Raw genomic sequence first — 11088 nt, 5'->3', positions numbered from 1 at the left:
GAGGCGGCGGTGGATGCAGCAGCGATGGAACCCGGCTTGCTTCCTTTTTTAAGAATCAGTGTGAAGGAAGGGAGCAGAGCTGCGTTATTTTAGGGAGACCTTGTCGCACTCCCCCTCCCGCGGGTAGGTAGCGTCTGGGGTGTGCGCGGGCCCCATGGAGAGACGCTGGCGTTGGCTGCGGTGGCAGCTGGGGCTCCTATCGCGGCTGCGGCCGGCAGTAATCCGACCCCGCCGACGCAGGGACTGAAGAGGCGCAAGCGAAAGCGGCAAGCTGCGAACAAAAGCCCGCCGCGCGGGACGTGCGGTAAGCTAACCGGCCGGGGGACCCGGGAGCGGACGTGCTCGCTGAGCTCCAGTAGCCCAGCTGTATACGGTGGGGGGACTCGGAGGACATCTGGGGGCAGGTGGGTGTCCGAGCCTAGACTGAGGTGCATCGCGCTTTTAGCATGGACTGAAGAGAGGATTAGGTGCATCTGGGAGGACCCAAGCTCCTTCACCGTCCCTAGCAAACACCCGGTGGGGGGGACGGGGGAAGGCGGGCACAGCTCCTAGCAAGCCCTGTCCAAGAGGCAAGAGCAAGAATCGATCACCCGTCCCAGGGAGGTCTTTTCGGACTGAGGTATTTCTCTGCGCCCTTCCATCACCCCTGGGCCCGGCGCCTGGGTCTCCTTTGGCAAATGAAAATCAACCATAAACTTCTTCCCTAGGCAAATGGGGTCTTCAGAGCAGTGCACTCTGGGGATGAACAGACCTCTTCCTTTTTGTTCCTGCAAAGCTGCATCCCCGGTCGCCCGCCTAAGCTAGAAACAAATACGCTAATCCTGCCGGGAATCCTCCAGAGCCTCTCTGGTCGGCTACTGCCTCTGCACCTCGATCTTTTCATTTTAACTCGCAACAGGGAGGAGATGCATCTAACGGGCCAGACGCCCAGGGGAGCTTGGCCACAGGCCTCCGCCCAGCACTCCGGCGCTGAGGGAGACTGAGGCTGCTCTCTGTGCACCCTCCCGCCCGCTGGGGTTTCAGGGCATCGGTATTATGATTTACATTCCACCGGGCCTCTGAGCCTAATCCCAAAGCGGATTAAGTTTGGGCGGGGGCGGTGACTATGAACGGGGAGGGGGAAACCGCTTTCAAATGTATTCTTCGATGTCCTCCCTTGTCATCCGCAGAGCCTCCACAAAGGGACAGGGCTCAGCCATGGTGGATCCCGTGCCTGTAGAGGAGAAGGCGGGAGCCGAGCCCGGAGGCTCCGGAGGGGACGAAGCCGCCGCGTCCGTGCCCCCTGACTCCCAGGGCGCCCCGCAGCCCGCGGCGTCTTCGGCCTCGGCCTCCGCCGCGGTGCCCCGCAAGGCTGAAGTCCCGTGCGCAGCAGAAGGCGGGCGGCGGGAGCAGTCCCCGCTGTTGCACCTCGACCTCTTCAACTTCGACTGTCCGGAGGCCGAGGGCAGCCGCTACGTGCTGACCAGCCCCCGCTCGCTAGAGGCCTGCGCCCGCTGCGCCGTTAAACCTGTGGAGCTGCTGCCACGGGCCCTGGCAGACCTGGTGCGCGAGGCCCCCGGCCGCTCTATGCGAGTGGCCACTGGCCTGTACGAGGCTTACGAGGCGGAGCGGAGCGCCAAACTGCAGCAGTGCCGGGCAGAGCGCGAGCGGATCGTGCGCGAGGAGAAGCGGCGCCTCTTCACGCCTTTGGGCCCCGCGGCCGCCGCGGCCTCGGCCCCGAGCGCGGGCAGCAGCAGCAGCTGCAGCAGCGCCAGCCTCCCGGCCTCGCCCGCACCGCGCGCCGCCCGCAAGGCCTCCTCCAGCCCGTCCCCGGCCCGGCCCCAACCTACGCCCGCGGGGTCGCGGGCAGGTAGGAAAAGCCACTCACTAGACTCCCTGTCCCGCCGGCGGGAGGGCGCCCTGAGCTCCGAGTCAGGCGCGTCGTCGTCGTCCTACAGCGGTGAGAGCCTGCGGGAGCTGCACTGGCCGCCGCGGGCCTCGGCCAGGAACAGCTGCCCGGCGGGGTCGGCGTCCTCTGCTCCCAACCCTCTGGGCCGCCCATCCGCCCTGGCCCTGGCTCCCCTCACCGGCCGCAGCTTCAGCCTCGGCGACCTGAGCCACTCGCCACAGACGGCTCAGCACGTGGAACGCATCGTGCGCCAAGTGCGCGCCGAGAGGGGTCTGCGCGCGGTGCCGGAGCGCGACCGGAAGATCGCGGCGCTGATGCTGGCGCGGCACCAGGAGGAGCGCCTGTTGCTGGAGCAGCGCGCCGCGGCCCACGGCCAGTGGGAGCAGCAGCGCGTCCGCGCCGAGCAGCGGCGGGAGCGCGAGGAGCGCGAGAAGCAGCGCGCCCTGGAGCAGGGCCGCCGAGCCTGGGCCGCGCAGGTGGAGGAGCGGCGCGGCCGCCGGGGCCGCGAGGAGCACGAGGAGGCGCGGCGGCGGCAGCGGCAGTGCGAGCGCAGCGAGGAGCGGCGGCGGGAGCTGGCCGAGCGCCAGGGACTGCTGCGGCGGGAGCGGGCGGAGCGCACGGCCCGGGAGGACCGACTCCGCAAGCTGCAGCAGGAACAGAACCTGAAGCAGCGGGAGGAGGGGCAGCAGGAAGTGCGCGAGCGGGCCGAGCAGGTGCGCAGGGAGCGCGCTCAGCGCGCGGCGCACGCCAAGCAGAGTCAGGAGGGCCAGCTGCAGCGAGAGAAGCGGGAGCTAAGCCGGGCGGAGCGGGCGCGCCACGAGGCGTTGCTGCAAGGCCGGGCCCGGCTGGAGCGCCAGGAGCGCGAGGGCCTGCAGAGCTCCCTGGAGGCCAGCTTGGGCCGCGCGCAGGAGAACTACGAGCAGTTGGTGGAGCAGCGCACCCGCGAGCTGCGCGAGCGGGCCCGGCGGGAGGAGCTGCAGGGCCGGCGGGCCAAGGAGGCGGCCGAGCGCAAAGAGCGCGAGCATCAGGCACACCTGGAGGCTCTGGCCCGGGTGGGCGAGCGGCGGCTGCAGCACGCGGCGCAGGCGGCCGAGGAGGCGGTGCAGCAGAAGGCGCGGCGCGTGGGCCAGAGCCGGATGGAGAAGGAGCGGGCCCAGCGCGCCAACAAGGAGAAGGTGGAGAGGGACGAAGACTGCCGCCGGCGGGAGCTGCTCCAAGCCATCGGTCGCAAGCTGGAGCGCAGCGAGCAGCTGTCTCGGGACCGGCGCAGCGCGCTGGAGAGCGCCCGCTCCACAGCCCGGGCCTCCTTCCACGTGCGCGAGAAGGTACGCCAGGAGACCAACACGCGCTCCTTCGATCGCATGGTTCGCGAGGCCCAGCTGCACGCCAGCCTGGACCGTAAATGACCGCCGCCGTGCGCTGGCCAGAGTGCCCCGCTCAGCCCCGCGGGGCCTCTTTTGGCCATTTTGACCGGACCGTGGGAGTCCCCAGTCTGGGCGCGGCACCGCAGCGTCGCCAGGCTTCTGACTAATGAGGCAATGAGAGGACCGACGTGTGAGACCTTTCAGTCCGCCGCCTTTGTTTTTAAAAACTGACTTCGTTTGGAAATGACATAGCACAGTCTTTGACCACATCCAACCTTGGTGGCTCCTGCACCGGTCCTTGCCAAGGTTCCCATTGTGTCTGTTGAGTTGGAAAAGAAAAGTGCTGGGAGAAAGGGTCTGGGTCGAGGCTGGGGAAGGGGAGGGCAAGGAGACAGTGCAGAGGTGACTGCCCCCTCCTGCAGTAGTCACCCCAGGCATCTTTCACATACTGGTGTCTGAGGCGACTGCGGGAACTGCAGTGGACGAGGCATCTCCTTGGCTCCCCTTCCTCTTTTAACATATGGCAAGTTGCACAAAGCTCGGAGGCCTTGCAGAAAAGCACAGCTCTTCCAAGGTATTAGGCCACACTCAAGTGACCCAAAAGCTATTGATTTTTGTGTGCTAGACTTTTAATCTGCCTCTCGCGCAAATTCTGGTCTTACTTCTGACAGGTTTTCCCTTGATTCCCCTAGGTTTTCTAGTTAGACAATCATCTGCAAATAATGATCAATTTGGGTTTTTTCCCCCTCATTCTCCCAAGTGACACAAGAAATCAGTTGGTTTGGTGATGCTGTTTCGCTTTAGTGGGAGCCCCCAGCCCCTCGGGGGAGGCGGGTTCCTTAGGCAGCAGTGTTTGCCCCGATTGAGCTTTCCTGCAGGGTAGTTTTAGGGGAGGCAGTGTCTGATGGCCACCTCCCAATGTGGAGCCCACTCCTCGCAGACAGCAGCCGTGCCTTAAGAAGCAGAGCTACCTTATGTGCCTGCCCAGGCCAATTCTGCCTCAACCTCCAGCCCTGGATGCAGTCCCAAGAGTGGGCCCCAGAGAGTCTGGGGTGTCGGATTCCCTCTGTGAAGGAATCATCACAACTGCTCTGAGGGCAATTACTTTACTGTGGTGGCAGAAGAGCTGGAATTGCCTCTTTGCTGTGAGGGTCGTGCTCACTACGGTTGGCAGTGTATCTTCCTCTCCTCTCCTTCCCCACGTGAGGAAAAAGAGAATCTCCCTCTGACATTCCTGTGTCCCTCTCCCCTACAACTGAAAGTATTTAGTCAATCTCTCTGTGCCTCACCTTTCCTATTGGCCAGATGGGGCCATCAGTACTCTTCTCCTGGTACCTCAAGATCTCCCGGATCCAAAGCACCGCCTCGGTATTATTTGTTGGTCTTCTTTGTGCCTTTCTTGACCTGGAGTTGGGAGGCAGGAGGGCTGCTGTTGGCCTAGTTTGTTTCTGGGAATATGGATTCCTGGCGTAGGAAGGGGCAGTGCGTCAGGGACAGATGGTCATTTAGCCTGTGGGGGAAAGTGCACACAAGACCAGGCCACTTTCTGGTCCAAAAATTCCCATTCAGTTGTCTTCGGGCAACTTTAACCTTTAGAGTGCTTCCCTTCCAGGAAGCCAAAATCAGCCCCCAGCCATGTCTACCCAAGGACCCTACCTTCATCAAGGAAGGTGGGAAGTAAAACATTTCTTTTTACATTAAGTCAGGATCAAGAAATAACAGTTACCAAAAAAAAAAGAAAAGAAGAATCAGGGTAGAGAACTACTCTACTGGACATATTTCATGTATATTCTGTTGGGCAGAATTGTCCCTAAAGTGTCTGGTGTTACACACACACACACACACACACACACATTCTGTTAGCCCCTCCCCCCCCCCACAATCAAATGCCAGCAGGTACAGGAGTATTGTGTAGAAGGAAGCAGTGCTTAGGTGTTACACTTCAGATGATGTGAAACCAGAAAAGGAGCTGTGCCAATGCTTACTTCTTGAATGGGTGAATTTTTCCTTAAGTTTTCATGTCGGTAACCAGGTTGTCAGTGAGCTATAATAATCGGCCTTGTCTGTGAGTCAGGTGCATTTAACTAAAAATGTTAATGTGATACTGGTTCTTACCTTGTGGTTCCTGATTTGATAGAGGGGCCTTTGAGACCTTAATAGAAAGTTCCACCTAAAACTACTTCCTTCCAAAGTATATGCATTCATTTGAGAAGGACACAATCTGCTTTTTTGGATAAGGCGCTGAAAGGTACGTAGGTGATCTTCCTCGGCCCTTTAGTCAGTTTGTTTTCTGACTTCTGAGTGACTTTGGGTAGATCACCTCTGTGTGCCTCGGTTTCCCCACCTGTGGAATGGGGATCATGATTTCTGCCCTCCTCACACAAACACTGTGAAGATGAATCAGAATCAAAGTGGTGCTCTCAGTTCTAAGACTTTGGAACGGCAGGTGCAGTCACTGTAAACAGGAAGGATCATGTGACTGCACTATGCCTAGAGTGTAATGTACCATCATGACCTAGTACAGAAAGGAATCTTCTGGAAAAGCACATTGTGGATCATAATGCCACATATGATGCAAAGGCCCAGGTCTGAATGTCACCAAATTAGACGTTTGCACTTAGAGAAAAGCACAGTGTAAAGGAAAAAAACTTTGGATCCTTTAAATATATGTATATAGCTAAGTAGAATTCAAGCAAAAACAGAAGCCAAACTTGGTAATAGTAAAGAAAGGTTCTTCCAAGTGTCAGACCATCTTCTAGAATGTAGAGCATCTCTGTATTCTAGGATAAGTGGTCATGTTGCTCTTTGAGGAGGAGCAATTTCCAGGATCCTTTTTTGTGCCCTTTATTTATAGTCTTCTCTTTGAAGTGATGCCAGAGAGGAGGAGTGTTTCTTATTCTGAAATGCAGCGAGAGAAAATCAGAGGGGTGGGGGCGGTGGGGATGATGGACGGAGAAAGTCTTACTTCTCCTGATGTGAACATTCTCACAAGTGCCCAGAATTTGTCTCCACGCACCACGCTGGAACTTCTTACCATCCAGGAAAATGCAGCCTTGACATGACCCCAGGCCTTCACATTTACCCCTTGGTACATCCCCTTGCTCAGAACAGAGGGAACGTGAAGTGGGATGAAGAGGAATGGAAAGGGTTGGAAAAAGCTTTAGTTTGGTTCATTACCAAGGAAACAAGCAGGACAAAACCATTTCAGATGGAATCATCAGTGAAGCTAGCCCAGTGTCCTGCTCGGGCAATGACCAGTGCCTACACCACATCTGGACAGGAAGATGGAAGTTTCCTTTCAGAAGCACACAGACTGTGAGTCGTCAGTGGAAGCAGTAAGCAGGATTTTCCTAAGGCAAAGAGTCTGTAGGGGAGAGAAGGCACGTGAGAATGCCGTTTGTGTTCAGGCCATTCTGTAAAGCCTACCACTTATCATCCCCCTTCCTTTAAAAAGTCCACTGAAACAGAGGAGTGATCAACTCTACATAAGGGCCTGTATCTTATTTACCATTGAATCCCCTGCAGCCCGTGGTTTAGCACCTCGTGTGCGGTAAGCACATGCATACTGGATGGAGAGAGGGATAGACGATGGATGGATGATGGACAAAGAATGGTAACCAGAGGACATCTCTGTAGAATGGATTGAATGGAGGCCTCGATTCATTTGTCAAATTAGTATTGAGCTGTATGCCAGGCATTGCTCTTGGTGCTGGGGAGACAGAGTCTCTCTGACCCTTGACCCTGGAGAACATCTGTGCTGCAATATCATGAGATGAGCAGATACCTCTGTTTCCCCATTGGGCTTAACTACCTTCGCATCCTGGTATCCAACCACAGGCAAACCTGATGGTCCTTCAAGCACTGATTTCAAGGCTTTTCAGTTTCCCGGGGACACGCAATCCGCCAACCAACCATCATCTAGTTACTGTTGTTCTCTTTCCCTCAGAGGAGCCTTGATTAATCAGGTCAAATTCATAAGGTCATGTACTTAATCAGCTTTAAATTACAATAAAAAGAGAGAGAGATTAATTACCTTCAAGGGCATTATCTGTGTTGCCTTTAACAGAGGCAGCGTAAATAATGATCGTCAATATAGAGAACCAAGCCTCAGGCCGTGCAGAGTCCCAGATCACCAAAACAGGGTACCACCTCCCTCATTCGACTGTTCTTGCTGAGACAAGCACCTCCACACTTCAGAAGCATTTCCAGCTTTAAAGTCCCAACAGAAAGAGACTTCTGATTAGTACCAAATTGATAAGAACGTTTAGTGAACCAGAATATCCCATTTCTTAAAGCTTCCAGGTGATTGAGCTTACCCCCAGGTTGCTCCGTAGACTTGCCTTTTTCCACTGTTTGACTGCATCTCTACCCTGCATGTCCCAGGAAAACGTTAGGCACAGGAGCATAGGGAAATCTGGCATTTCTCAACACAGCCTGGAAAGGGGCTGTCAGAGACCCAGCAGACAAGTCTCTGTTCTAGAAATGTTAGTTAGGCCTTAGATGTGACACACTGGCTTTGGGTATCCGATGCAGCACCTGCAGCATTACACCTGATCACATGCTTCGGTTACGTGACTCTACGCAAGAGCACTTCGTCTGCTCACGTACGTGCTCTGTTCCACGGAGCTCTGGTGCTCTGGACACGCACCTCCTCCCAGCCCCCCATACTCTCCCTGGTGCTGCTTTGGCTTCACATAGGTCGGGGCTGGGACAGAGGGTGCGGTTAGGAGCAGGTGTTAGGATATAGAAGTGGAGGCGGTTTCTTTCTGAGGAACACTGCTAATCACTGTTCGCAGTATTGTTACTTCCTGATTCATCAAATGCCGTCACGTCGGTATTTGAGCACAAAAACCTAGTCTGCAGTGATTTTTAAATTAGCTGCCACTTTGAAGTGTTCATGCCTTTCTTCCTCTCCACTAGTACAGTATTGATGGCATGTTTTTTGTGTCAGACACTTGAACAATTCACAGGACTGTGAGAAAGATGACCCATCTCTACTCCTGTGTTGGAGTGTACACGCGCATGCGCACACACGCTCCTACCCACCCCAGCATCAGCGTTCTTGCAGAGGGAGGGGACGTGTAGCCATCTCATTCTTTCAGAGAAGGGTAAGCTCTGGGAACAATGAGCTGCCACCTGGTGGGGGTCCAATGATTCCACCTATACCTCCAGTTCCAAGGCTGCTTCAACCTCTGGCTTGTGAGCATGGTATCCATATTTCCCAATTCCACCACTGAGCCACATGGGTGACAAAGGATTTTCATGTTGCCACTACACCTCTTCCCCCTACTTAGTGTGAGAGACTGACTGGGAAATGGAATTTAGATGCCAAAATGTTGACATTTGGAACATCTCAGTGTGACAGAATGATTGATATCTACAGAATTCTGAACGTCCAGTCCGTGTGGCTACCATACCTTCAAGGCAAAGTTTTTGGCAAAGGAACGAGCTTTGTTGACTTATTCAAACTATTACCTACTATTCCACAGGCCCCTCCTGTCATCTGTAAAATGAGGACAATAAATCCTACTTGGTAGAGAGTTCCTAAATAGAGTTAATGCTTGGAAAGCAGCACAGTCCTGGGCAAATAGCACTCAATTTGTGGATACCGTTATTCTGAACTTGGGAAGGTGGCAAAGGAAGGAATGGGGTAGGTTGAACTTTAGCCAGGTGGTACTGGTGGACCCCAGGCTCAGATGGCAGCCCTTTGCAGTTGTATGTATCCCTTGCTGTGTGGCAATCCCTCAACCATTCCAAAGGAAGGGGCTCTGGAATAAGGGGTCCCCAGTAATGTGTCATAGTCTGGGGCTGGGAGGGCGGGATTACCATGTTTACCAAATATTTGGCAATAAAATTGACGTATGATGATAAGTTTTGAAATTTTATTTTAAGACTTGACTAAAATGGCAAAATGTTTTTAAATTTACATCTCTCTCTTGGGGAAAAGAGGGTGTGCTTCTGTCCTGGTTAGACTCAAATGCTTTGGTAGCATCTTTAGCAGAACCAGGTAGAAGAGGGTGTGGGAGAACCACTGTTCTGGGGTGCTCTGGTAATGCAGGATGTGGTACCTGGCAGGAATTCTGAGATGTGCAGCCATCTCTGCTGTGGCCCCATGGGCATGAGGAAGAGGGTCTGGGACAAGCCCAACCCGGGAGAGCGCTGATGGGCTCACTGTGGGAACCGATGCTGGACCAGGAAGGAGAGAGGTGGGTGTGCCTTAGCATTGCTTCATCCTCAACAAATGACATTCTCTGATGAGGCACAGAAAATGCCCCCATCTCCTTCCCTGCCCCCAAACCCTGCACACAGTTGCATGGAGGTTAGCTGCAGGACTGGATCTGCAGAAGTCCATTCCCCACACTGGATGTACATCAATGCACAGAGATGCTGAACAGGCCTCCTGGCCCGTGCTGGCCCACACTGTGCATCGGGAAGTGAGGACCACAGGTGAGGTGAGCTGCTAGGAGCTCTCCTGCATTGTCACCTTTCTTCTGCCCTTGGATACCCTAGACGGAGGCCCCAGTAGACCTTAGAGGCCCCCTGAGTCCTCATCAAAATCATAGAGTAGTCAGAGCATGCCTCCCAAAAACATCTGCTTGTTTGAAGAGAACCCACAGGGTGAGCAAAACACATAGCCAAAGGAAAAATTTTGCTAATGTTGTGATTGCAGGGGTAATGATAGCTAACGCATGCTAAGCACTTATACTGGGCAGCCGACTGTTTTTTTGGTTTGGGTTTTGGGTTTCTTTTAAGCACTTAATCCTCACAAGGGCTTTAGGAGGAAAGTACATTATTATTCCCATTTTACAAATGAGAAAATTGAGGCACCGGGTTTAAGTGACTTGCCCAAGGTCACACAGCTAGTGTTGGGCAGAACTGGGCTTGGGGAATTGAGTTTAAGTGGGCTTAACTTCAGCTGATACACATGTCACTTACTAGACCAGCCCTTCCTGCCTCTTGAGATTCACAGCAAAAGGACATTAGGAGTGGAGCAGTTTAATTGTTTGATCCAGGCTCAGCCAAAAGCTCTGGCCTTACGTTTCATAGTCTGCCTCGGTTGCCACATCTGGGTCAAGAATTCTACCTGGGCTCCTACTTCCTGCAGCCACTAAAATAAGTGGAAACAAATGACAGAGAGGGAGGAAAGTGAGCTTCTTTGGGAAAGGAAAGGGCTGATTTATGGAGGGTCATTAAAATAAGTAAGAGCATCATTATGTCCAAGAAAGGAGAAAATGCAGCGAGAGTGGAGGAAAAAAGGAAGGGAATCAAAAAAGAGAGAGGCTGGGGCATACTAGGAGGAAGCCAGAGACAGAAAAATTCAGGTGGGATCTATATCTTGTGAGTCTGAACACAGCTAAATAAGTCAGTGCCTCAACAGAGGAGCAACAGGCCCACGACTGGAGCCGCCTTAAGGCAGCTGAAGCAAGACTCAGGGAGGAGAAAGGAGAGAGCAGGTGCCTTAGACACTGATAGTCGCTGTAGGTCCCAGTTCAAAATTGTTCATAGTCTAGATGTGTCAGATCTACAAAGATAAGGCTAGGCAAGCCATCTCTAAAGGGCTTTCCAAAAGTCGCCAAACTTCTAGCAAAAAGAAAGTACAAGTAACGAAAACATACATAATTTCTTGTGCTGGTGATTAAGCCAGTTAAGAAATCCTTGGAATCCATTCGAAGGTACTTTTGAGATACCCCTTCTCTATGTGGGCCCAGAACAGATATAGTTTCTACCTCAAGTAGCAGAAAAAGTAAACAAAGCTCAAGGCAAAGACAGTATGCTTTGTAACGTTGAGGACATGATGGGTAGCAGTATTTGGAAAGTGAAGAATTGAAATGTACA

General features: G+C 53.9%; 1 protein-coding gene across 1 annotated transcript; it reads left to right on the top strand.

Annotated features, from left to right (window-relative positions):
• The first annotated feature begins 212 nt into the window (after positions 1 to 212).
• CCDC177 (coiled-coil domain containing 177) lies at positions 213 to 3533 on the top strand. Its single transcript, XM_036844646.1, has 2 exons — positions 213 to 304; positions 1170 to 3533. The coding sequence occupies exon 2, from the start codon at positions 1198 to 1200 to the stop codon at positions 3292 to 3294; it is 2097 nt and encodes a 698-aa protein (XP_036700541.1). The 5' UTR covers positions 213 to 304; positions 1170 to 1197; the 3' UTR covers positions 3295 to 3533.
• The last annotated feature ends 7555 nt before the right edge of the window (positions 3534 to 11088 follow it).

The sequence above is a fragment of the Balaenoptera musculus genome, chromosome 2 (genome assembly GCF_009873245.2).
Source record: "Balaenoptera musculus isolate JJ_BM4_2016_0621 chromosome 2, mBalMus1.pri.v3, whole genome shotgun sequence".
In the NCBI taxonomy this organism is placed as follows: Eukaryota; Metazoa; Chordata; class Mammalia; order Artiodactyla; family Balaenopteridae; genus Balaenoptera; species Balaenoptera musculus.
This window is presented reverse-complemented; position numbering and strand designations above follow the sequence as displayed.

Coding starts and splice junctions, on each gene's coding strand:
- CCDC177 (XM_036844646.1), top strand. CDS start 1,198: ATGGTGGATCCCGTGCCTGTAGAGGAGAAGGCGGGAGCCGAGCCCGGA.